Genomic DNA, 27,514 nt, shown 5'->3' with positions numbered 1-27,514 from the left:
ATTATAAAATGTAAACAAGTACAGACTCTACTATCCAGAAAATTATCCTAGCCTAAATTGATCTATTTGTTCAAAGTTCCAGACAGCAAAGACTGTGATTTAACAGAACAAAGAACTACTTCTTTTCAGTCATAGTAATTTAAGGACTCCTTTATTTAATTAGCATACCTAGAAGTCATTGTGACTAGGTATACTATGAGCAAAAAAAAAAAAAAAAAAAAAAAAAAAAAAAATCACTTGACTCTATTGCACAAGATTTGGCATTTTCCTTTGCTCATCCCCTGGGGTCTTAAACCCAGTCCCTCTTCCCAACCTACTTACACATTTTAAAACTAGCAATTTCTGTGCATCTTATTTCAAATTACCTTACATATTTAAATTTAATGAGTTTTCTTTCTGATTGGTATCATCTTTCCCCTTCACCCTTCACCAGCTAATAATTTCTGGCAATAAAGTACAATCTGTTACATTTCCATGTCTCTAAATGTAAGTGTGAAAATGACAACATTGTAAAATAGACTATCATAGTTCTAACAAAAAAAAATGAACAGGGTATTGTCATTGACCAGATTTACACAGAATATGCCTCTCTGAAATTCTGAGTTCAACATATGCATGCTAATACTCAGAGTAATTGGAAATTCCTGAAATGAGAGCGATTTATCTAGAGTTTATAGCTCTCTCTGCTCTTGTAAGCATCACTATGTGAATTTTATGGTGAATTATTAAATTTCCTTCCCCTTCTCACAAGAAAGCAACTCAACAAAACCATACCTGCTCTCCTGAAGAAGGAGATTATTTTCCAATAGTAGAGATAGTACTCATGAGAGCACTATTAAAAAACTGAGAGTTTTTTCTCTCTGTTTCATCAGGCATTAGAAAGCAAACTATTTAGCAACATTTATAAGAAGTACTTCAGACTGTTAACTAGAAGCTATAAAATTGTGAATTCTGCCATTATCTGAAAATTTAAGAAAATGAGAAAATATTCAACTAATGGCTGAAATGCACCGCTTCCCACATGACTACAGTAGCAAAACACTTATACCATTGTCACTTCGGTGTTCTCAGACCAAGTTAGAGGAACTTGCTAAAGCATACTATCAAAAAATTGCGAAAGGAGGGGATCAATAGTGAATTTCCTTTAGTTGGCTCCTCTGGCTTCTAAATAGTAACAACAGGTTTGGTGAATTTAAAACATTATAACAGAGTTCAAATTTTTTTAAAAAATATATAAAACCCAAAACCTAAGTGGCAATATTACATAATAAAAAATAAAAACTGTCTTTAAATTATTCTGAATGTCAAAATATAATAGGAGGGAGATAATAGGATTCTCAGAAAATCCCCCAACAAGAGCCAAGCCCCCAAGGAATGGATTTTCCTTCTCAGGCAACAAACAGAAGTAACAGATTGGCTTCACTCTTGAGCAATATAAAACAAGATTGCTATGTACTTTCCGTATCTGTACTGAAGGAAAATTTCTTGGTTTAGGAAAATCATTTCTTGCTATTTTTTTATTTTTCAAAAATATTTACATATTAGTCAAAAATGTGCTCCATGACATACCACATAAAATAAGGCCAAAAAATACAAAATTTGATGTCAACATTGAATCACAATTTCAAGAAAATAAAAGGGTCAAAATACTCCTGTCTCTTCCTAGAAAAGTCACCAGTACAGGTTGACAATCCTTTATCTGCAATTCTAAAATCTGAAAAGCTCTGAAAATACAAAGATTTTTCTTAAGCATGTGGCAACTCAGTTGAAAGCAAAATGTACTGACTTGACACTGAATGTGACTTGACACAATGCAGAAATATTAGTGTTTGATGAGAGGATGCTGCTCCAGGCCCCAAATGGGGGATTACTTAATATGCAGTACAGGCGCTGCATTTTTCTAAAATCTACAAGACTCTGAAGTCAAAATACTCTGGCTCCAAGAATTACAAGTAAAGAGCTGCAGAGGTGTACTCCCTGTTTTGCTTCCTAGTCACTGCATATGCCAGGTTTGCTCTCTGACTTACAATCATTTGAATGACTAGATTCCCAGGTTCAAGCACAGGGCTAGAAGTTGTGCAGGTAGTTCTGACATTGTTTTTTGTAAAAGATAAGTAACATAAAAGCATTTGACTGATCTGCAACTCTGTGTGGAGAGTAGACAGGCCCAAATTTTGAGATGCTTTAAGACAGTAAGACAGAGGGGTGAAAAAAAAAAAAAAAAGATGTTTTAATGAATCCAATGATATCCATTTTAATGACAACAATTATAAAACAAAATCTTAAATTTCAAACCTGTACCGTAACCCTCAACACTCTACTTAATATATGCCTATGGTAAAAATAGCTCTTGTGTTTTTAATCACTCACTGAAAGCTTCCTTCACTTTTTGAGGTTTGTATTTGTGCACAAGAGTCTACTTCTGTGAGGTTACAACAATTGAAGAATTTTGTACAGGAAAACAGGACCAAAAAAGTGATGCGGCTAGAGTCATAGTTAATAGTTATATTCAGTGACTGAGAAAAGTTGGTTGCAGTGGCACGGGCCTATAGTCCCAGCATCTCGGCAACACAATGAGATCCCATCCCCCAAAAAAATAGTAAAAGAAGAAAAAATAAAAGTGCTTACAGAGAAAATAAGAAAGTATGAAACTAAGAGAAACAAAGTATGATTGTGGTCTTTACTTAAGGCAGTGCCTATGTATAGTCAGGAGATACATAATTACACAGCACACAAAGCACTGAGGACTCTGTCCTAGGGTAAAGAAGAAATGTCTAAAAATGTCTAAGTCCTACAACAATGTTATAAACAAAGTATAACTGGAAAAGAGGGTTTGGGACACAGGAAGAAGTAGGTCTTAAAGCTGAGTCTTGAAAGACAAGTATAAATTATCCATATAGAAAGGGGAAAGAGGTCATTCAGGAAATGACAGATATGCATGCGTAGAGACTCAGGGACAGAGAATTTGGGGATTCTAGAGTGTATATGAATAAGGAAGATGCAAGACTCATTAAGCTCAACTATGAAAGGCTCTGTATGAGTACACTGGATCTTCAAGGTTCTTGGTCACTGCTACATATCCAGAACCTAGGACAGTGTCTGCTACTTAGTAAGTTCCAACTCTAAAATTAAATAAAAAAATGAGGAGTGTATATTTCTGCTGATTACTCCTATTTTTTTTTTCCTACAAAGAACTCCCTATAACGCCATTTTGTCAACTTGCTCATCAAGGAATACAACAGCAGCCTTATCTCACCTTTTAACTCCTACTTCTTGGAAATACTAAGATTTCCAAGTCTTAGTGCATCAAGACAGCACTATCAGATGCCAGCCCCTATTAGTTCTTCATTCCATGTTAACCTGTGGAGTAGCTTGAAAACACTTCTTCATTGAGTGAGATGAAAAAAATACTAGTCCCTTTGCAGGCACTGCAAGAGGAAATCCAACCCTGAAGGCGCAGTTGTTTCAACTTACAAAATCAAGCCTAATTACTGAATATGCCATATGCCTTCATTATACATTCAAACCACTCTCTCCCACCCCAAATCTGCTCCTCAGCTTGCCTAATTAAGTATATGGGCGAATACATTCTGCCAATTTTCATGGCACAGCTTTGAAAGTCACCTTTCTGATTATTTAATTAGAAAGCTACTTAGTAGACCACATTCTGGTTTAAAGAAAACTTGGAGGTGTTGGCCTCCATAGAGAAATTTAGCCCCTAGACACGCAAGCATTGCATTCTACTACAGAGGCTCCTGTAGCCAGGTCTAAAATAAAGCTATTCTGACCAACTATTTCAGGAAGGACTCACAAGGCAACTTTTCAGGTGGAAGGGCTGAACTCTGTCTAGCTCCACCCATTTATAAGCTAGACTGAGAGACAGAGTCACCACTGAGTTCCTCCTTCCCACCAGCTAACCCATTCTCCAGAAGTTATTATGTCCCAAGGCCAAGGCAGCCCATACCCCATTTTTGGTATCTGTTCACTGAGAAAGACTTACTAACTTGACTACATACAGTAAAGGCTTGCTTTAATCCATGCTTAAAGTTTGCACTTTGTTATAGGCATTCAAATGTCTCTTCCAATGTCCACTTGGGAATGTATATACTGAGAAAAAGCGTAAGTCTGGGAATTTGCTAAAACTACTATGCTCTGTGGCTTTATTGTTCCACCACTCTCCCATGCTCAGATAATCAGAAAAGCAGGGAAATTCAACAAGGAAGCCTTCAAAGTTATCAGTGGGATCAGATATATTACCAATAGCCACTTGTTTCTTGGACTAGCTCCAGGCACCATGAACAAACGATGACCAAGTTAGGGATATGACAGGTAGTACAAAATTCCATCTAAATGCAGGTGGACAATAAATTGAAAATATTATTCAAGTTAAGGCACGGGCATATGAAATATAAAGTGTGTCACTGTGTTGTCTTTTGGGCGGTCTCAGGTACAAGCCACTGTAAGTCTCTCAACAATGTACAAGCACTGGAACGAAAGCTAACTTCTTTTTTTTTTCTTGAGACAGAGTCTCATTTTGTCCTCTAAGCTACAGGGCAGTGGAGCAATGTCAGCTCACTGCAATCGCCACCTCCAGGGTTCTTGTGATTCTTGCGCCTCAGCCTGCCGAGTAGCTGAGGCTACAAGCTAATTTTTTTATTTTTATTTTTTTTTTGAGACAGAGTTTCGCTCTTGTTACCCAGGCTGGAGTGCAATGGCGCAATCTCAGCTCACCGCAACCTCCGCCTCCTGGGTTCAGGCAATTCTCCTGCCTCAGCCTCCCAAGTAGCTGGGATTACAGGCACGTGCCACCATGCCCAGCTAATTTTTTGTATTTTTAGTAGAGACGGGGTTTCACCATGTTGACCAGGATGGTCTTGATCTATTGACCTCGTGATCCACCCACCTCGGCCTCCCAAAGTGCTGGGATTACAGGCGTGAGCCACCGCGCCCAGCCACAAGCTAATTTTTTTTTTTTTTTGGTATTTTTAGTAGAGACAGAGTTTCACCATGTCGACCATGCTGGTCTCTAACTCCTGATCTCAAGTGATCCACCCTCCTCAGCCTCCCAAAGTGCTGGGAATACAGGTGTGAGCCATCGCGCCCCACCGGGAGCATTAAATTCTACAAATTCAGCAGCTGGGAAAGCTAACAGAGCTAAGAAAGCTAGCTCAGAAAAAACAATTAAGTAGTCTAGGAAGTGTCAGAACTCCAAAAAGTGAGTGAAGATAACCTATCCAAAGCAGGGAAGGATGTGGTGTCATAATAATAAATACTAGCTGGCCACGGATCAAGTACTTTGGAGCAAGGAGGGCATCAAACCTGATTCTGAGGGCAGGGGAAGGACGAACCATAGTATGTCCCTAAAGGATGGGCTAGATGACAAGTTCTCAAACTAACTGACATGAGAATCACTGGAATGCCTTGGAAAAACAAACAAAAATAAAATCATTGGGCCTCCATTTCCACGTTTCTGATTCAACAGAACTGGGGTGAAGCACAGAAATTTACATTGCTAACAAGCTTCAAGGAGATGAGGCTGTTGATTCAGGAGACCACATTTTTGGAAGCACGAGACCAGGATATTAGATCAAAGTTCTTGGCCTTTAGCTTATAACTAAGACAGTCTCAGAGCCGCAGTCAACTGAGTTTGGAAAGACTCCATAAAAGTGACATGGACACTTAAAACTGGAAGGACACTTAAAGGTGGAAAGGCAACATTCAGAACCAGAGAACAAGAATGGAGGCACAGAGAGAACTCATCAACTGTATCATCGTAGAAATTTAAAATAACATAAAGCTAAAACAGTATATCAGGCACTGTGCTAGGTGCCTCATCAGCATTAGTTTTCTTTAAACTCCAAAAAAGACAATCCAATGAGGCAGGTCATTACCTACAGATGAGGTAATAATACAATACCTGCCTCATTGGATTGTTTTCAGATGATGAAGCTGACACTAAAGACTTTAGATAACTTGCTCCACGTGACAGACCTAATAACTGCCGAATAAAATTGAAATATTTGGTCTATTAATCCATCACCCAGGACCAACACAAGTGAGTTTCCTCCTACTACTGATATTGCCTGTTACAATGCTTCTCCTGGTCAAAACCACACTTTTAATGCGATTTTTAAATCTGCCCTTCCATAGTAGGATAATTTATGTTAACTCCCGAATTTCCAAGCAATCCTAAATACAGGTAAGAGTTAGGTTAACTGATCTGCTGAGGACCAAGTTTGCTTATCTATTTCGAGTCTCTGCACACCTAAAAATGCAAAGGAAACTCTTAGCTAATTCTTGCATCTAACAGCCCTTCTCCAAATCCTGCCTTCTCCACTTACCTCAAAAGAATTGCGAAGATTAAGGAGAAATAGGTACCGCGGTTTCTGCAGTTAAACTCAGTGAAATTAACTATTATATTTCCATTATATAATGCTGCACTGTAGGACCCAGAGCTCGTTCGAGAGGTGGAGCCTGGAAAGCCAAGTCTGGCAGCTATTACCTCACTAGAGATGGGTAAAGGATGACAGATAGATGAACAGGACACAGGAGAAATGAAGGGTCTTCGAAACTAGACACTAGAACTTATCAGTATTTACAGGGCAAATAAATGAAGAAGAAACCACTAATGAAATTTCACACAAATAGTCAAAAGGATGTAACGCCGGAAAAGGCACGAGAGTGCAAGCACTTCAACTTTTAATCAACTCATTAATCCGACTCTCTTGGCGCGGGGATCTGGGCACTAATAAAGGGGCTTTCGTAAGCCCAAATGACTCCAGAGGCTCTAAGTACAAAACACACTGCACACGAAACAAGAGCACACCAGGATTGGCGCGGGATTTCAGATAGCTCCAAGAACCTCACCAGAAAGGTCGGCGGGTCGGCGCAGGCAGTGAGTGAGTTGACACAGCCCATTCCCTCCCCACCGGCTCCGGCGCCTCGGCCGCAGCCGCTCTCACACGCCCCTCGCGGGCCAGGGACGGGCGGGAAGACAGCCACGCCGCTCACAGCCGTACCAGAGGGCCCGCACCCACTCCTGGGCCTCTTTCACTTCCCACCCGATCCAGCGACCCGCCACCCTCGCTCCGGTTCGCTGCCTGCGGGGACTCCACGGAGTTTGGATAATTACCTAGAGCTCCACCGCGCCGCCATTACACCGGATGTACGTCACTTCCTTTTCCCGACCACCGACAGTAGGAAGAATGCGGATAGTGAAGTAAAAGCTTGACGCTTAACTGGCTTGACACGTTATCCTTTTAATTTATTTCAAATACCACATCATAATACCGGAGTCAAAGTGGTCGATCCAGGCACACTATCTTATCAAAATGGCGACAAAAAAGAGAAGTTGACATGAACTACAAAGTCCGAAATCCAGCGCCTGTGTTGACGGAAATGACGAAAGCGGAATTGTAGTTTAGCATGGAAGGGCGCGGTGTAAGATGGGAATTGTAGTTCATACAGATGGGCGCCCACAGGTAACATCCAAAGTGCTCACTGGCAACCTAATAGTGTTTAGAGTCTAGCCGAATTTACTTTAATCTAGAAGTATTTCTCTGCATTTAGGGGAAATTTTTTAAAAATCAGTCACTTGTCACTTTTCCTTGAAAATATTAAGAGATTTTCCTGAGACTTTATAATAGAGGTTGACCAAGAGCCTAATAAGCAAAAATGTTACCAAATGTTACATGTCTAATTCCAAGACGTCCAGACCAAGAGAATGGGAGAATATTAGATCATAAATAGAGTAAAATAATGAGGAAAAACATGCTGTAGAGACGATGTTGCCTCTCTTTTAGGTTATGGTACCAACTGGTATGACCTGAGAGTAAGGAGATTGCCTGGCTGAGTGGGAAGTAGCAGTTTGTACAGAGTGCAGAACTTGGGCTTTGAACAACCTGTTTCTTTAAACTTCACTTTTCGCTGGCAACAAAACCTAAAAGTTCAACTAATTGCTCTTTTGGAAACTCTCTTCCTAAAACAAGAATATCTTTATATTTTCAAACCTTTCGTAAACCAGGCCTGGTTTTTCCACACACTTCTCTATTACAATTTTAGAGTGCTGTGCTTCCACTCCTTTCTGGAGGCAGAGTGTGATGATTAAGAATAAAAACACTGCAGTTGGATCACTTATGTTTGAGTCATGAGTTCTTTGATTATTTATGGATCACTGGGGCAAGTAACTTCACATTCTGTGCCCGTTTCCTGATTTGTTAAATGGAAATTCTAATAGAACCCACCCATGCAGTAGTTTTTAGAATTGAATTAGTTGATTCACATAATGCATTTAAGATAACTGCTGGTATACAATAGTGTTATCTATTTTATTTCATATTTAAGATATTTGGCCATTGTTCATGGTGCATTTTGGTACACCAATACAAAGCACAGGAGATGTATCTGGACATGAACATTTGTATTCATATATTTAAAAATCCACAATACTACCTGTGATAGTTAATTCTGAATTTCAAATTGATTGGATTGAAGGATGTAAAATATTGATCCTGGGTGTGTCTGTGAGGGTATTGCCAGAGGAGATTAACATTTGAGTCAGTGGACTGGGAAAGACAGACCCACCCTTAATCTAGTGGGCACAATCTAATCAGCTGCCAGCAAATGTAAAGCACGCAGAAAAACGTGAAAAGGCGAGACTGGCCTAGCCTCCCAGCATACATCTTTCTCCCATGTTGGATGCTTCCTGCCCTCAAACATTGGACTTCAGTTGTGAGATTCAGACTGACTCTCCTAGCTCCTCAAGCTTGCAGACAGCCTATTATGGGACCTTGTGACCATGTAAGTTAATACTTAAAAAACTCCCCTTTACACACACACACACACACACACACACACACACACACATATATATATATATATATATTTTTTTTTTTCTGAGACAGAGTTTCGCTCTTGTTACCCAGGCTGGAGTGCAATGGCGCGATCTCGGCTCACCGCAACCTCCGCCTCCTGGGTTCAGGCAATTCTCCTGCCTCAGCCTCCTGAGTAGCTGGGATTACAGGCACACACCACCATGCCCAGCTAATTTTTTTTTTTTGTATTTTTGAGTAGAGGCGGGGTTTCATCATGTTGACCACGATGGTCTCGATCTCTTGACCTTGTGATCCGCCCGCCTTGGCCTCCCAAAGTGCTGGGATTACAGGCTTGAGCCACTGCGCCCGGCGTATATATTATTAGTTCTGTCCCTCTAGGGAACGCTGAGGAATACACTACCTCTACAATGATTGACAGAACTAGAAAAGACTGAGCAGAGAACTAGATGGAGCTGGAAAATAATAGATTTGTCAGTTGGGTCCTTCAGGAAGCAGACACTGAGAAAGAATTATGAATGAAAAAGGTGAAAGGAAAAGGGAGGAAATAGTATTGGGCAGGGTAGCTCCATAATAAAGATGAAGAGGCCTGCATTGGGATGAAATGTCTAGACCCTTGTACCAGTTATTTTCAGTCATTGGCTAGAGCCACCTTAAGAGGACTGTTGCCTCAACTGAAAACCCAAGGTAGACGTGAAGATGTGAACAGTTAAAGGCTATCATCTAACCACATTTCTTGCAGCTAGGCTACAAGTAAGTCCTTTCCTAAAGAGGTATCTGAGCAGCGTATCTCTGTGCCTGTCACAGTGCATCCATTACACCATGTGGATTCAGTCTCCATACACATTTTTGGAGCAGCTTTTACAGGGTTCTAGTGCACATTTCTTCCTAAAAAGAAACTTAGAAGTGAGAAGTTAGTGAGACAAACTATAGTCCCCAACTTTGGGTCCTGAGGCCACACTGAATCCATTTTCTCTCTTCTCTACTATTCATTCTAAATTTCCCTTGCTGCCAGCTACCATCTCTACTTCTCTCTATGGTCATACTGGTGATATAAAACCCCAATTCCTGGGAAGTCTGAGCACCTGGTAGTGATCATCTTCTCAGGTAGGTGTTGCTGCATTTTTTCCTTAATGGTCATTATAGGGTAAGGGATTACCAAGAGATGCCCAAGTCCATCACCTAAGTATCACCCATATTCTTACTTGTTCCCATTGTATAACAGCAAGCCTGTCTCCTCTTGCTGTTTGGATTTAGCTACCTCTGATGAAGCATTGATTTCTTTCTTGCCTACTGGTCCCTAAACTCTAGAAGTTCCACGTTCCAAGCCACCTGCTAAGCTTAGTTCCATGGGACACTGTGTCCCCTAGCAGGAATATACCACCTTTGGAGATTAAGACCTCTAATTTCACAGAGCTCAGAGTTGCAGGAATGGGGAACTCTATGTCCCCCAGAAGGTCATTGAGAAAAATGGTAAGTTAGGTTATATTCCTGTCTTCATCCCTTGTTTCTTGGACCCAAGTATTGTTCCTACTAGGGGCCCTGCATCTTGAGAGACAGTACCTCGTTCTTGCAGAATATTGTCTTCTAGCTAGTACTTCCACTGAACCTTCAGCAGGCCATTCCAGTGCTCTATTAGGCCACCTGCTTCTGGGCATGCAGCATGTGATACATCCAATGGAACCCATGGTCACAGGCACCTCTTACACTACCTTTGCTATGAAGCAAGTCCTGTTTGGATGCTATGTTGTATTATATTCCATACCTTTGGATCAAGCACTGTGGAAGTCTCCAGATACTGGTGCTGGATGAGTCTTGGTGAGTATAAAATGCAAATGCATACTCCAGATAAGTATTCCCATAAAACTGAACTGCTAGAATGGAAAGATCTCAATGTAGTATAGACTACTTACCACCAAGTGTCTACTTGCTCTCCTAAAGGTCTGGTGTCAAATCAAGGATCAGTTTCACAGGTCAGGCTTTCAGATGAGGTGGTAAGTAGGTAGATGAGCTGTGGTAAGTAGACTTTGTGCTGATGGACCTGTGCATACATTCCATTTTTGCCACCCTGGCCGTTTTGTTCTTGTGCCGATTGTGCCAGCACCGAGGTGGCCACTGATAAAGGCAGGTTGACATCAACTAACTGAGTAATTTTTCTACATTTTTTAAGTGCTTACTCAATAGATCATACCTTTTTGTGGACATTGATGTGTGATAAAAATATCTTCACACTTTTTGCCCACACTAATATGTATATCCACGTTCCTCTAAGACCGTCAGAACTCTTTGTCTGCGATCTTCTAAACTCATTCTTTTCAGGCCTCTGACCAGCCAGCTGGGATGCTTGTCATTTCCTGTAAGTATATTTATATTCTAACCTCAGGCCACCTGTTCTGCTACAGAAAGTGGATGACAAGGTGTACCCTCCAAGCTTTGCCCATTAGGAAGACTGTTTCTCTCCACTGTCTTCAAGGCTATTCTTTAAGGTGATTGTAATATAAGCAGCTGCCCAATTTCGGCTTTCATCCACATTCTTGGGCAACTCATTCATAAACTAAGCTCAACCATTTTTTTTTTCTTCAGCTTCTTGTTCAAGACCACACCTCAGCCCCATATGGTTACCAATATGAGCTGAGGGAGAGGTAGTGATGCAACTATAATGATGATATCAGAATGTATGCTATCTGCACCTGGAGATTGACTGTGGTCTTCTTTGTGCTTCATCCCAAATGTAATTCTTTCATCTTACGATGGATTACAGCTGGGTTGCCCAGAACTTATAACATGATGTGTTCAACAAAGCACATTCTTTTTTTTTTTTTTTTTTTGAGATGGAGTCTCACTCTGTTGCCTAGGCTGGAGTTAAGGCACATTCTGTTTTGTGTCACTTAGTGTCCCACAGTCAAGCATTTTCTCTTTCCCAATAGCATTACAAGGGCCATTTTTCAAAAGACTTGCAGACCTTCATCTAGAAACCAGGCAACTTAACTGTAATTTTCCCACTGAGATTTCTATAAACTCCATACTGCATCTATTTCCACCACGACACCTCTAACATCATAGGATCTGCCAAATCATATAGTGCAGTGTCAAGGCTATTTTCACTACAGCTCAGTCCTGCTGTAAAACTCCTGTGCCAGGTTGCAAAGTTGGCAGCTTTTTATGTCACCTGGTATATGAATGAGAAAAATATTTCTAAGTGTAGAATATGTTGCTTACAGAACCCAAAGCAACTTCCTAGGCATTGTGCTTTTTCCTTTCTTGAATGGGATGTAAGATACTGCAATTTGTCTTTTATTTTGAAGGGGATATTCTAGCACACCTCTGAATACTGGGCCCTTAACATCTTTAATAAAGAACCAGGTCCTTTTCTGATTCTTCCAAGGGTTCATTTCTCACTCCCTGGGACCCAAACCTCAAACGTGCTAGTAACCTCTTGCTAAACCTGTCTGATCAGCATGATGCCATTGATATAATCAATCAATATAATATTCTACAGGATTTCCAAATGATTCCTATCTTTTTGGACTATGAGTGTGGGTAGGAAAGTTAACACAGCCCTGGGGGGAAAGCTTCCATGTATATTGATATTTTATTTCGTATGGACATGAACTATTTATTTCATAAGGACATGAACTATTTCAAATTGTCTTGCTTGATCAGGATAGAAAAGAATGAATCCTCCAAACCAATAGCTGTGTACCATATACTTGGAGCCATATTATCCTGCTTTATCAATGATACTATGCTTGGCAGGACAACTGCAACTGGGGGTGTTACTTTGTTAAACTTTTGTTAGTCTACAATCATTCTTCTATTATAATTCATCTAGTTTCTGCAGAGGCCAGACTGTTGAATTAAATGGAGATGTAATGGGAACCATCAACCCTGAATCTTTTCCATTTTTATGGGTATCATTAATCTGCACTATTTCCTAGGCACATTATGTTGTTTTAGATGTTGTCTCTTGGACAAGAGAGGCAGTTTTAAAGACTTCTTCTTAGCCTTCCCCACTATGATTGCTCTTACTCCACAGGCCAAGAACAATACATGGAAGTTGCTCCCAGTGTGAAATATGTCAATCCCAATTATTCACTTGAAGACTGGGTAAATAAATGTCCACTGGGTTGGTTTGTGAAACCAGTGGATTCATTGTGAGCAGATTCTGGACAGACTCATGGACATGACTCATGACCTCCATATGCTTCTGTTCCAACAGAATTGCCATGACGTTGCTTCAGATCTTTAGGTAACAGTGTTATTTCTGATCCTGTATGCCATAGTTCCCAGGAAGTGTGGGTACTCTCTTTCCCAATGTATAGTCATTCAAGTAAGTGGAAATAGATCTCTTTGGGGAAGGACCAGGGTAATCATTGCAAGTCATACTTGACATGATATCACAGGATATTTCTTCCTGAGACCCAGCCAAGTCTCAATACCTTGAAAACTGGCACAGATCCAGGAAGTGGGCAAGATATTGTGATTTTTTATCGATGTGACCACTGTCAACCTCCTGTTCATATGTTCTTTTCTTTAATTGCATATATCAAGCAGCATCCTCATTGGAGGCCCATGTATTTTACACCCACTGACACTATGTTTTATTAACCGTCTTCACAATTCCCTCTTCACTGTTGCTCTGACACTGTTGATCACAATGATAATTGTGACCTACCCTGCCCCCAAGATTGGGGATTAAGTTTTACCTCAACCTCTCTTGCTCTTGGGCCCCATGATCTTCATTGGTACTAAGGAGCCAAGTTCTATGACAGCCTCTCCTACAGTCAGCCCTGACCTGTAGAGAAAAGCCAGCACTGGATGTCTTGGTGATGTTGGTGCCCCACTTACTAGTAAATTCCTAATGACTTTGGGGAATGATGTGTCCTCATGGTCTCCTGTGGAAAATAATTTTCTGGTAAACTTTCTGATCTCATATCTACTCCAGCATGTCTGCTTTCCTGGGCTTCTTACTGCCTTCCTCCATTGTCTGCTATGGCAATCTAGGCATTTCAGTTTTTCTTAGCATGGGCCATCCCTTTCTCCAGGTGTCTAGAGGTACCCTAGCAGGAAATTTGCTCTACCTCCTTGGATCCTTTCCAGGGAATTTAATTAGATCTCAAGAGAGTATCTCAATGTGAAAAAGTTCTTCTTTGTCTAGTATTATGTTCTAGTGCTATATACCAGTGAAGTATTTTTAGCAGTTGGGCTACTATATTGTGCCAGGGACTAATTGTGCCCATATGCTACCTGTGGTGGGCTCACTTTTTTCATTCTGGCAATGAGGGGTCCAGTGTCAAAGTCTCAACTTATCACTTGTTTTTTGAATAATTCCTGGAACTGTATCAGTTGGATCCTCCGAGAAGCAGACACTGAAAGTAGAAAGTAATACCTGTGAAAAGAAAAGACAAGAAGCAAGACTGAGCAGAAAAACTCAGCAGATCATGATGCAAATCTGACAGGTCTTTGAAAGTTCAACAGAGAGGTTCAGGGCAAGGATTGCCTATTAGGAGAGTCTTGCATTGGGGGAAATCTTAGGTCATTTAATATAGTTTGGATATTTGTCCTTTCCAAATATCAGGTTGAAATGTGACCCCCACCCTCCAACCCATGTTGAAGGTGGGGCCTGATGGGAAGTGTTTGGATTATGGCAGCAGATCCCCAATGAATACCTTTGTGCCCTCCCCACAGAAATGAGTGAGTTCTTGCTGTATTAGTTCATGTGACAGTTCATTGTTAAAAACATAATGTGCCCCCTCCCCCTCTCTCTTGCTCTCTCTCTTGCCATGTAACCCACCTGCTCCCACTTTGCTTTCTGTGAGTAAAAGCTTCCTGATGCCTCACAAGAAGTCAAGTAGATGCTGATCTCATGCTTACACTGCCTGCAGAACTGTGAGCCAAATAAACTCCTCCTTCTTCTTCTTCTTCTTTTTTTTTTTTTCCAGAAATTATCCAGCTTCAGGTATCTTGTCATAGTAATACAAAACAGACTACTGCACCATTATACCACATCCTTCCTTGGTCCTTGGCTCAGATGACCCCAAGAAGAGTATGACCTGGGCTCAAAGGCAGAGCTGAAGGAGTTAACAGCTGGAGGCCACAAGTCTGAATATCGGAAGGGTGCATTTCTACAACTGCCATATCAGATATTAGCATAAGGAGATACTAGAAGTAATTAGGTTTGTTTGATATGCTCCGTATTTTTAAATTTGCTCAACACTATTAGAGTTGCATGGGAAGAACTGTCAAATCTGAAGAGATATGCAGCCTCTGCTAGGATCAGTTAATCCAAAAGTTTCAGAGATTGTAGATTTTAAGGAAAGACTCCAGAGAGTTATCACTGCCCTCACTGTTCATATTATGTTCTCACTTTATAGGAAGCATTGACTAAAAACTTATGAAATGGCTACTGGGAAATTTTATTCCCATTCGTTCTGATATTATTGGTATTATAATAAATTGATCACAGCTATTCAGCCTCATTCTTTTTTTTCCTTTTTTTAATTGCATTTTAGGTTTGGGGGTACATGTGAAGAACATGCAACATTGTTGCATAGGTACACACGTGGCAATGTGATTTGCTGCCTTCCTCCCCCTCACATTTCTCCCCATGCTACCCCCCCGCAACTCCCCACCCCCTCCTGTCCCTCCCCTGTTTCCCCCCAACAGACCCCAGTGTGTAGTGCTCCTCTCCCTGTGTCCATGTGTTCTCATTGTTCAACACCCGCCTATGAGTGAGAACATGTGGTGTTTGATTTTCTGCTCCTGTGTCAGTTTGCTGAGAATGATGGTTTCCAGATTCATCCATGTCCTTTCAAAGGAAACGAACTCATCGTTTTTGATGGCTGTGTAATATTCCATGGTGTATATGTGCCACATTTTCCCTGTCCAGTCTATCATTCTTAAGCAGATTTCTGTTTCCCTCTGAAGCTTGCCTAAAAATCCTAGTTTAGGCAATAGGCTAGTCTTTGTTTCTCCAAAGAATATAATCTGAGAGCCTTACAGAAAAGACTGTATTAGGTACTCTGACCTATGGGTATTTCAAAGAATAGAGTCTTGAGCATAATCTTGCAAAATAAGATTGCTTAGAAAAATTTCAGGCTGTACCAGTGGACCAAGTCAGGATTTCCAGAATCCCTTTCTGTTCAGAAACCATTATACTTCATCAAATCCAACTGCTTGATCCAACTTCCAGTGGAATAAGAGTTAATTACAGCATATTTAAGCAAAAGAGAGAAATTTTAATGTGGTTTATTCAGAATATATTTTTGGTATTAATTTTGTGTTCTATTTTTTCATAGATACATAACAGATTCTTCTCCTTCTGAAGCTATCTTAAATTCTCAATTTAGTAGACTCTTCCTTTGGGGTTTGATTTTCACTGACATGTAAGAATTGAGAAAGAACTATTTTTACCAAGTCTCTTTACTTTTTCATAGCAATATAATTTTTGCATAGGATAAGTAAGAATATGTCTTCATTTTTACCAGGGTATAATGGGACAAATCGACTGTGCAATAAGACTATATTTGAAGTGTTACATTTGAAAATAATTCTTATTTAAGTATGTATCAACAAGAGTTGACTTTATATGTGGAGACCAGCTCATAAATGACACCAGCTGTTGTCATTACAGGGAAGGCCAGTAAGCTGAGTAATGACCATTTCCTTGGAGACCAGAACACCCAGGTTCATTGAACCAATCAAAGAACCCTTAATAATCCCTTTTCTTATAACATTCAGATGCTGCCTTGGGGAGGAGGTGGGAAAGGATGGATTGGACATGCTAGAAGTTTTACCGAAATACCTCAGAATCAATTAGGGTTTTTGTTGTCGTTGTTGTTATTTAGGGGGGAGGGCAGTACTTACCTTCAAGGTGGTGTTTGGAAAAGTATACGGTCAGTTAAGGTTGCCCCCATGCCAGAAGAGGCAGCTGCTGGCATTTTGTCGGGGAAGGAATTTGGGTAAGGAGACAGTAGGGGTGCTAAGTGTCTGTGCAGCTCTAGGAAGAAATGTCCCACCCAGCATGCCCCTTGGGTTATCATAAGGAATATGGAAATGTGCTGTTAAATCTTACAGTCCACTGGGTCTAGGAAAATGACTTAATAGATTTCTTTTCCTCCCCTTTGCACAACCCAGTGGGTGGAGCTCTTGAGGAAGATAAGATTTGTTTAAACAAAATAAAGAATTACCTTTGCATCCCAGATCCAATTTGTAATGTGATTGGTCCTGTTAATTACAGATATATTTAAAAGCACAATTAATCCAAATGCAAAATAGTTATAGCCATATTTTCAGTGCTGGAAATATAGATTTCTAGAAGGAACAAAACATACTCATTAATTGTTTTTTAAAGATATGTTTTTTTACAGGGTGCCTAAATTTCAGAGGATCATGTTAGTCACACTGAAAAGCTAAAGTTTTGACTCACTGATTTGTCACTTAATTCATATCATATGTTGAATGTTTTAATGAGTCTCTAGTACTTATGCAACCCACATGTAATAACTTAAAAGTGCTCTTGGAACTATTTCTGACAGTTTCTACAAAAACACTTTAATTGAGGTAGGCAACAGCTTTTAACTGCCATAGGGGATGTTTTGATATGAGAGGTGGGTGGGAATAAAAACAACAAAAAAACTCACTAAGGAGGGTTCTCTTGCTCCATCCCTAACCCACCCCAACCTGTGTTTTTCTTTCTGATGCTGTTTCCAAAAAAATGTCCTTCTCAGACCAGTGTTAATATTTCCAGAAAGTAAATAGTGCCTTCTTCCGTAAGTGAAAGCAGAAGCAGAAGAAAACAGTTTATAGGAGAGAGAAGGTAGACATGAAGAGGAAAATAGATTTAAGGGTAGATAAGAGCAAAATGGAATCTGAAAGCAGGGACAAAAAAAGAAAGTGGAGTATGGAAACAAACAAAATGTAAGAATTGATATTTCTGTGTCACAGTCCAACAGGAATGATCAATAATGATCTTGTGATGCAAACAGGAAGACAGGAATCTTTGTTTAGTACCTCAGAGTTGATTGTGGTATATGCTGCGTGCTAGACTCCCGGTCCCACCTGGGCCTCTGGGAAGCAGAAGCAGCGCCCTAGGCCTGGCTGTGCATGTTGGTCTTTGTGAGGGAAGCCCAGGGGACCAATCCCCAGTAAAACATGGTGGTTGTAACATGGTGTGCAAAGCCAGATTATCTAAGTTTAAATTTATCTGTATTAGTTATTGGTGGCTACACAACACATCAGAACAACATTTATTATCTCACAGTTCCTGTAGGGCAGGAATCCAGGTATAGCTTAGCTGGGTCCACTCGCCCGCGCTTGGCCTCTCACAAGGCTGTAGTTATGGTGTGGGCCAGGTCTTCAGTCACCTCAATGTTCAACGGGGAGGGGATTGCATCCACTGTGGTCTGTATGTTTGTGTCCTCACAAAATCCATATGATGACATCCTAACTAACCCCCAAGGTGATTATATTAGGAGGTGGGATCTTTTGAGAGGTGATTAGGTCATGAGGGCCAAGCCCTCGAGAAAAGGATTAGTGCCTGTGTAAAAGAGGCCCCAGGCAGCTTGTTTGCCTCTTCTACCATGTAAGGATGCAGCAAGAAGGTGCCATCTATGAGGAACAGACATTCACCAGCCAACAAATCAGCTGGTGCCTTGATCTTATACTTACCAGTTCCTAGAACTGTGCAAAACATGTGTTATTGCTTATAAACTGCCCTGTTGATGAAATTTTTGTTTTATCAGCCCAAACAGACTAAGACAGCTTTCAAGTTCACTCACGTGGTCATTGGCAGGGCTCAGGTTCTTGCTGGCTGTTGCCCTGGGACATTGGCCACATGCCACAGATGTGGACCTCACCCTAGGACAGCTCACAACATAGCAGCTGGCTTCCATCAGGGTGAACGAGTGAGAAAGGGCATAGCCTAATTTCAAAGGAACATCACATTATTTTGCCATATTACATTTGTTAGAATCAAGTCACCAGGGTCAGCCAATGTTCAGGGGTAGGGAATGACCCATGGGCATGAATATAGTCAGCCTGCTATATTCACTGGTTCTCTATCTGTGGATTCAACCAACTGTAGATAAAAAATATTCTTAGAAAACAAAATAACAATGCAACAATCAAAAACAATGTAGGTGGGCATAATGGCTCATGCCTGTAATCCAAGCACTTTTGGAAGCCAAAGTGAGTGGATCTCATGAGGTCACCCTCTCCACCACTGGATATTACAAACCATATCACAGGGGGTTGTACACCCTGCACAATATGGGGAGTAATATCACCCCCTCCCCCCTGGGTTTTACAAATCATATCACAGGGGGGTGTACACACAAGGTGTTTACTCTATTAAGAGTAATAATATTTCCCTTCCTGAATATTACAAGCAATATCACAAGGGGGTATACGCCTATGTGATATTGGGGGTAATATCATCTCCTCTCCCTCCCTGTATAATAGAAACAATATCACAGAGGGCTTGTATATCCCTTGTGATATTGGGAATAATAACATCCTTTCCCCCATGGATATTAGGAACAATATCACACAGGGTCTGTACACCTCCTGCGATTTGGGGAGTAATATGCTCTTTCCTCCTAGATATTAGGACCGATATCACAAGGCGGGTGTACACCTCCTGCAATATTGTGAATAATATTATTCTATCCCTGCCTGGATATAAGAAACAATATTACAGGTGGGGTTTACACCACCTGCGATACTGGGAGTAAAATCATTTTCTCCCTTCCTGGACATTAGGAACAATATCACAGCAGTGGTGTGCATGCCCTGGGGTATTGGGAGTAACAGTATCCTTTCACTTCCTGGGAATTAGGAAGTGAATGGAAACAAATGAAACCATAAGAATTGATATTTCTGAGTCACAATCCAACAGGAATGATCAATAATGATCTTGTGATGCAAACAAGAAGACAGGAATCTTTATTTAATACCTCAGAGTTGATTGTGGTATATGCTGCGTGCTAGACTCCCAGTCCCACCTGGGCCCCTGGGAAGCAAAGGCAGCACACTAGGCCTGACTGTACATGTTGGTCTCTGTGACAATAGTGGGAATAATATCATCCTTTTCCCCTCTGGGTATTAGGAACAATATCACTGGGGAGGTGTACACCCCCAGCGATATTGGGAGCAATATTATCCTCTTTTGCTCTGGATATTAGAAAAAATATCACAGTGGGTGTGTACATCCCCTGCAATATTGGGAGTAATATCATCTTCTCCCCCACTGGATATTAGGAACATCACAGGAGGGGTATACAGCCCCTACAATATTGGGAGGAATACCATCTTTTCATCCCTGGATATTAGGAACAATATCACACGTGGGTGGGTGGGTGTACACCCACTGCAATATTGGGAGTAATATCATCCCCTCATCCCTGGATATTAGGAACAATATCATAGGGGAGGTGAACACCCACCTCGATATTAGGAGTAATGTCATCCTCTCCCCTCACCCCCAGATATTAGGAATCATACCAGAGGGGTGTTGTACACCACCTGTGATATTGGAAGTAATATGACCTTCTCCCCGCTTGGATATTAGAAACAATATCACAGAAGGGGTGTACAGTAGCTTCAATATTGGGGGTGATATTATCCTCTCACCCCTGGATATTATAAACAATATTATAAGGGAGGTGTACACCTCTGCAATATTAAAAGTCATATTATCTTCTCCTCACCTAAATATTGAAAACAATATCATGGGGGGGGATGTACACCCCTTGCGATATTGGGAGTAATGTCATCCTCTCTCTCCCCAGATATTAGGAACAATATCATAAGGGAGGTGGACACTTCCTGCAATATTGGAAATAATATCCTCTCCCCTCCTTTGTATTAGGAGCAATATCACAGGGGAGGTGCTCACCCCCTGCAATATTGAATGTAGTATCGTAATTTCCCCCCTGGATATTAAAAACAATATCACATAAGGTGTATAGACCCCCAATGATACTGTGAGCAATATCAACTTCTTCTTCCCTGGATATTAGAAACAATATTAAAGGGAAGGTGTACACCTCTGCGATACTGCAATATTGGGAGTAATATCTTTCTTCTTCCCCAACTTGATATTAGGAATAATATCACATGGGAGGTGAACACTCCTTATGATCATGGGAATTATGTTATACTCTCTCTCCCTAAATATTGGGAACAATAACACAGAGGGCGTGTACACTTCCTGTGATATTGAAAGTAATGTCATCCTCTTTCCCATGGATGTAAGGTACAATGTTACATGGGGTGTGTACAGTACCTGCGATATTGGGAGTAATATCATCCTCTTTCCCCCTGGATATTAGAGACAATATTACAGGGGAGGTATACACCCACTGTAATATTGAAAGTAATATCCTTTCCCCACGTGGATATTAGGAATAATGTTTTGGGTGTTGTACATCCCCTGTGATATTAGAAATAATATTATACCCCCCTTGATATTATAAACAATATCATGGGGGGGTGCACTTCCTGCAATATTGGGAATTATATCACTCTCTCATTGCCTGTGTATTATGAACAACATCACAAAAGGGGTGTGCACCCCATGCGGTATTGGGTATAATATCATCCTCTTCCCCTCACCCTCGGATATTAAGAGTCAGATCACAGGGGAATGTACACACGCTGCAACATGGCAATACGGGGATTAATGTCACTCCCACCCCTCCTGCATATTATGAACCAGATTACAGGGGGTGTACACTTTCCACGCTATGGGGAGTAATATCACCCTCTCCCCTCCTGGATATTAGGAACAATATCACAGCAGGGGTGTACATCCCCTGTGATATTGGGAGTAATGTCACCCTCTTCTCCACTGAATATTAGGAACAATATCACAGCATCACAGTGTACACCTCCTGTGATACTGGAAGTAATATCATTTTGTCCCCCCTGGATATAAGGAACAATATACGTGCATTGTACATCCCCTGAGATATTTGGAGTAATATCCTCTCTTTTGCTGTATACTTAAAAAAAATATTACAGGGCAGATGTACAACCTATGGAATATTGGGAGTAATATCATTCTCTCCCCGCTTGGATATTAGAAACAATGTCACAGGGAGGTGGTCCACACCCTCTGCAATATTGGAAGTAGTATCATTCTGTCCCTTCTGGATATTAGGAACAATATCACAGGGGAGGCATACACTCCCTGGAATATTGGGAGTAATGTCATTCTCCCCCTTCCTGGAAATTAGGAACAATGTCGCAGGGTGAGTGTACACCCCTGTGATATTGGCTGTAATAACATCCTCTCCCTGCCTGGATATAAGAAACAATATTACAGGCAAGGTTTACACCACCTGCGATATTGGGAGTAATATCATCCTCTTTCCTCCTGTATATTAGGAAGAATATTACAGGGCGTGTACACCCCCTGAGATATTTGGGGTACTATCATCCTCTACCTACTAGGATATTAGAAACAATATAACGGGGGAGTGTTCACCCCCCGAGAATTTGGGAGCAATATCATCCTTTAGCCCACCTGGATATTAGGAATAATATCACAAGGGAGGTGTACATCCTTGCGCTATTAGGAGTAATATTACTCTCTTCCCTGCTGGATGTTAGAACGATATCACGGGGAAGGTGTACACCCCTTGTGATATTGGGATCAATATTATCCTCTCCCCAGTTGGATATTAGAAAGAATATCATGGGGGTGGGGGTGTAGACCCCCTGCAATATTGAGAATAACATCATCCCCCCTCACCCTTGGATATTAAAAGCAATATTACAGGGTGGTTCTACAACCCTTCAATATCGGGAGTCATATCATCCTCTCCCCTTCTGGATATTAGAAACAATATCATGCAAGGCGTGTATACTGCTAAGATATTTGGAGCAATATCATCCTCTTCCTCCTGAATATTAGAAACAATATTAGGGGAGTGTACATCCCCTGCGATATTGGGATTAATATCATCCTCTCCCCCATTGAATATTAGGAACAATATCATAGGTGGAGTGTACACCCCCTGCGATATTGGGAATAATATCATCCTGACATCTCTGGATATTAGGAACAATATCACATGGCGGTTGTCCACCCCCTGTGATATTGAATGTAACAAAATCCTTTCCCTCCTTGCATATTAGAAACAATATCTCAGGGGGAGTATACAATGCCTGTGATATTGGGAGTAATATCCTCTCTCCCTTTGGATATTAGGAACAATATCACGGGGGGGGGGTGTACACCCCATGCAATATTGAGGGTAATATCATCCTCTCCTTCCTTAGATATTAGGAAAAAAATCACAGAGGGTTGTACACCTGCTACGATATTTGGAGTAATATCATACTTTGACCCCTTGGATATTAGGAAATATATCACTAAGAGGGTGTACACTCACTGCGATATTGGGAGTAATATCATTCTCTCCACCCTCAGAAATTAAACAAACAAACAAACAAAAAAACCACAGCAGGGTGTACACCTCCTGCGACATTGGGAGTAATATCATCCTGCATTCACCTGGATATTAGGAACAATAGCATGGCAGGGGTGTATACCTCTGGCAATACTGGGTGTGATATTACTCTCTTTACCCATGGATATTATGAACAATATCACAGGGTGGATGTACACACCCTACAATATTGAAAGTAATATCATCCTCTCCCCCCTGGAGATTAGAAACAATATCACTGTACGCTTCCTGTGAAATTGGCATAATATCATTTTCTCCCCCCATGGGTATTAGGAACAATAGCACAGGGGAGTTGTACACCCCATGAGATATTGGCAGTAATATCATCCTCTCCCATCCTGGATATTAGGAACAATATATCAGGCTGGGTGTACACCTTCTGTGATATTGGGAGTAATATCAGCCTGACCCCTTTGGATATTAGGAACAATATTACAGGGGAGGTGTACACCCCCTGTGATTTTAGAAGTAAAATCATCCTCTCCCCGCTAGACATTAGGGACAATATCACAGGAGGGGTTTACACCCCCTGAGATATTGGAAGTAATATTCTCTCTCTTCCTGGATATTAGGAACAATGTAATAGGTGGGGTGTACAGTCCCAGCGATATTGGGAGTAGTGTCATCTTGCCCCCTACTGGATTTTAGGAACAATATCACGGAGGGGAGTGTCCACTCATTGCAATATTGGGTATAACAAAATCCTCTCCCCAACTTCATATTAGGAACAATATCTCAGGAAAGTGCACACCCACTGTGCTATAGGGAGTAATATCACCCTATCCACCCCTGGAAATCAGGAACAATGTCACAGTGGGGGTGTACACCTCCTGCAATACTGGGAGTAATATCGTCCTTTGTGTTCTGGATACTAAGAACAACGTAACAGAGGGGATTTACAGCTTTTGCGGTATTGAAAGTAACATCCTCTCAGTCCTCGGATATTAAAAAAATAATCACAGGTGGTTTTACAACTGCTGAAATATTAGGAGTAATATCATCCTTTGATTCTTTGGATATTAGGAACTATATCACTGGGGAGTGTACAACCCCTGCGATGTTGAAAGTAGTATTAGTCTCTTCTCCTTGGATATTAGGAATAATATCACAGGGGAGGTGTGCAACCTCTGCAATATTCGAGGTAATATTCTCTGCCCCCCGGATATTAGGAACAATATCATGGGATAGGTGTACATTCACCGAGATATAGAGAGGAATGTCATCCTCTCACACCCTGGATATTAGGAACAATATTCCAGGGGGGTGTACACACCCTGCGATATTGGAAGTAATATCATTTTCTCTCCTCCCCTCCCAAAATGAGGAACAATATCGCAAGGTGGGGGTACACACCCTGCAACAGTGGGAGTAATATCATCCTTTCTCTCTTTGGATATTAGGGACAATTATTAATCGATATTATTCATAATACCCAAGGGAGATGCTACTCCTAATATCACACAGGGTGTACTTCCAGTTATACTATTTGTAATATCCTACTGAGATGTTACTCTTAATGTCACAGTAGGTGTATACCCTGTGAAATTATTCGAAATATTCCAGGAATATGTTACTCTTAATTCCAAGGTAGATATTACAAAGGATTGTACACCCACCCCCCGGTATGAGGAGTAATGTCACCTTCATCCCACCTGGATATTACGAACCATATCACAGGGGGGTGTATACCCTCTCCAATATGAGGAGTAATATCACCCTCTCCCCCACTAGCTATTACCAACCACCTCGAATGGGGGTGTGTATGTCTCCCTCCCCTGCGATGTGCGGAGTAATACCCTCCTCCCTCCTGGATATTACAAACCACCTCACGGGGTGGTAAATTTACACCTGCCTGTAATCCCAGCTACTGGGGAGACCAAGGTGGTTGGATTACTTGCGCCCAGGAGGTCCAGACTGCAGTGAGCCATGATTATGCCACTCCAGCCTGGGCTACAGAGTGCGAACCTATCTCAAAAGAAAAAAAAAAGAAAGAAAGAGAGAGAGAGACAGAGAGAGAGAGAGAGAGAGAGAGAGAGAGAGAGAGAAAGAGAAAGAGAGAAAGAAAGAGAGAGGAGAGAAAGAAAAATTTAAAACCAATGTAATAAATAACTATTTACAAAGTATTAACATTATAGTAGGTATGAAAAGTAATCTAGAGATGATTTAAAGTATATGGGAAGATGTGGGTAGGTTGTAATCAAATAGATGCCATTTTGTATTAAGCATGCATGGATTTTAGTATCCGTGGGGATCATGGAACCAGTCCTCCATGGATACTGAGGGGTGACTGTACTGGGAGGTCATCTCAGAGACTGCTTTATCACAACAGCTAGGTGATACAATCTACCAAGCTTTAGTTTTCTTAACTCTGAAAAGAGGATAAATAATAACATTTATAACACTAAACAATATAATAAACAACATTAGATTTAAGGATGAATTAAGATAAGGTATATAAAATGCAGAGCGCCTTGCACAGAATATTTTTTAAATATTTACCGGTTTTTCTTTCTAGGGATTTCCTTTTCCTTTCCTTCATGCAAAGAATTGGTTTCCTTAGTTCATTCCTCAGGAGAAAGATGTGGCAGAATAGGAAGCTGACAGCCTACTGATCTTGTCTTTCTGGTTTGGTTTCCAAAAGCTTAGAACCTTATGGAAACAGAAAGTCTTGGGTAGAGATCAAATATTTGGAGAAAGCAGGCGGGAAGGAAGAGGTCTCAGGAAAAAAGAGTGGATGAATGCCGAAATTTCTCCTGCTTCAATCAGGCATAAATATAAAAAGGGTTTTGTTTTCTGATTCTCTTGAAGAAGCAATTTGGTGACACTAACAGATAATTGAGTAAACCATGCAGTGAGGGAAAATGGCCATACTATAACATGAAGATGGAAAGTACCTACATCCTCACGCAGTCCTGCAGGATGGATTCTAGAAACCTTGGATTAAGTAAGAATTAAAAGGTCCTGAAAAAGCATTAGCAGAAATTTTGCTACCTGCTTTAGATTTGGATTGAGTTGAAATTTAATGTCACTTGGTAGTATTTTTAAAGTCCTATATCTGTAATCAGCAAATTGGTTAACATTGTGTTAGAAGACTACAAGTATTCGATCAGACAAACAAAGCTGCATTGGTAAAAATGCTGAACTAAAAGCCAGTGTTCAATATAGTTGGGCATTTGAGGATAAAAAGAAATGAGGCACATTACTTATATTTATGTTTTGATCTTTAAGTAAGAATTATTACCCAGCACAGGTCATAGTAAGAGGCACCATGAAGAATATGAAATTTAGAAAATTGTTCTCTTTCTTCAAATTTTATACCTAGTTGAGAGTTTTTGTGATTTGAAGGCTCTGAGTTGACATAGAGTGCCTTTTGTCTGGTTTCCCTCCTGACTTTTGAAAAATCTATATGGAATAGATATTTATTCCCCACATTGTCTTAAGAGACAGGATATTATGGTGATTGAGGTTACTGGTCCTGAGGCAAGGCTGCCAGAATATGTACCTTGATTCTGTGACTTACTGCCTTGATCAATTATTTAGCATCTTTTTACCTGTTTTCCTACCTACAAGCAGGAATAATAATATTCCCTAGATTATATGAGATAATCTGTGAAAATATTTAGAACATGTTAGTTAAAAAACGTCTTGCTCAATAAACATGAGCATACTGTTTTTAGCTGGTTGTTACTTTTCTTCACAAAATGACTGTTTCTGACTTTCTAGTCATCACCTATTATCATCTTATAAACACTTCATCTGGTTGCTGTTTACTTTCTACTTTAGTTATGCCTCTAGGATTGTCATGGCTCCTAACCCTTAATTGCCAATAGCACAGCTGTAGCATTTTATAAAAACGTTACTCAAGCTTATTATGAGATGATATATGCATAGATTAGTGTATATGAAACTACAATTCAAAGAAGGAAAACCTAAAACAAAGCATTAAGTGCCATTTCTCCTAGAGTTCAGTAGTCATGCCCTTCCAAAGAGATGCCCTAGCAGACCATCCCTGTCCTTTCTTTCACTTTGCTGCCATGATCCAGGGCTTGGTTTATTTTCTGTCATGGTCCGGGCCCCTACACCAACCCCAAACCAGACAATATCATAGTTTCTACAGAGATAACACTTGTTCATAAAGAAAATAGGACAGATTTCTTACTCCTTGTCTCAAGTATTTCCATTCCCAGTTTCTCCTTTTGCTTTGCA

General features: G+C 40.7%; 2 protein-coding genes across 3 annotated transcripts in view; both read right to left on the bottom strand.

Moving 5' to 3' along the window:
• Positions 1 to 7,343, bottom strand: part of CWC22 (CWC22 spliceosome associated protein homolog) — a 59,890-nt gene extending 52,547 nt beyond the window's left edge. The window contains exon 1 of one of the 2 annotated variants that reach the window (XM_039470104.2): positions 7,133 to 7,343. The gene's annotated coding sequence lies outside the window, so the exon portion shown is untranslated. Of the gene's footprint in view, positions 1 to 6,867; positions 6,958 to 7,132 lie in introns of those variants that run through there. The other variant, XM_074399394.1, reaches the window with a different exon arrangement.
• Positions 7,344 to 21,868: 14,525 nt separating this feature from the next.
• The window catches only part of LOC120364253 (F-box only protein 31-like), a 69,863-nt gene continuing 64,217 nt past the window's right edge, over positions 21,869 to 27,514 (bottom strand). Inside the window, 1 exon segment of the mRNA XM_074400173.1 lies at positions 21,869 to 22,058. Coding sequence (XP_074256274.1) covers positions 21,869 to 22,058 — 190 coding nt within the window.

This window comes from Saimiri boliviensis, chromosome 5 (genome assembly GCF_048565385.1).
Source record: "Saimiri boliviensis isolate mSaiBol1 chromosome 5, mSaiBol1.pri, whole genome shotgun sequence".
In the NCBI taxonomy this organism is placed as follows: domain Eukaryota; kingdom Metazoa; phylum Chordata; class Mammalia; order Primates; family Cebidae; genus Saimiri; species Saimiri boliviensis.
This window is presented reverse-complemented; position numbering and strand designations above follow the sequence as displayed.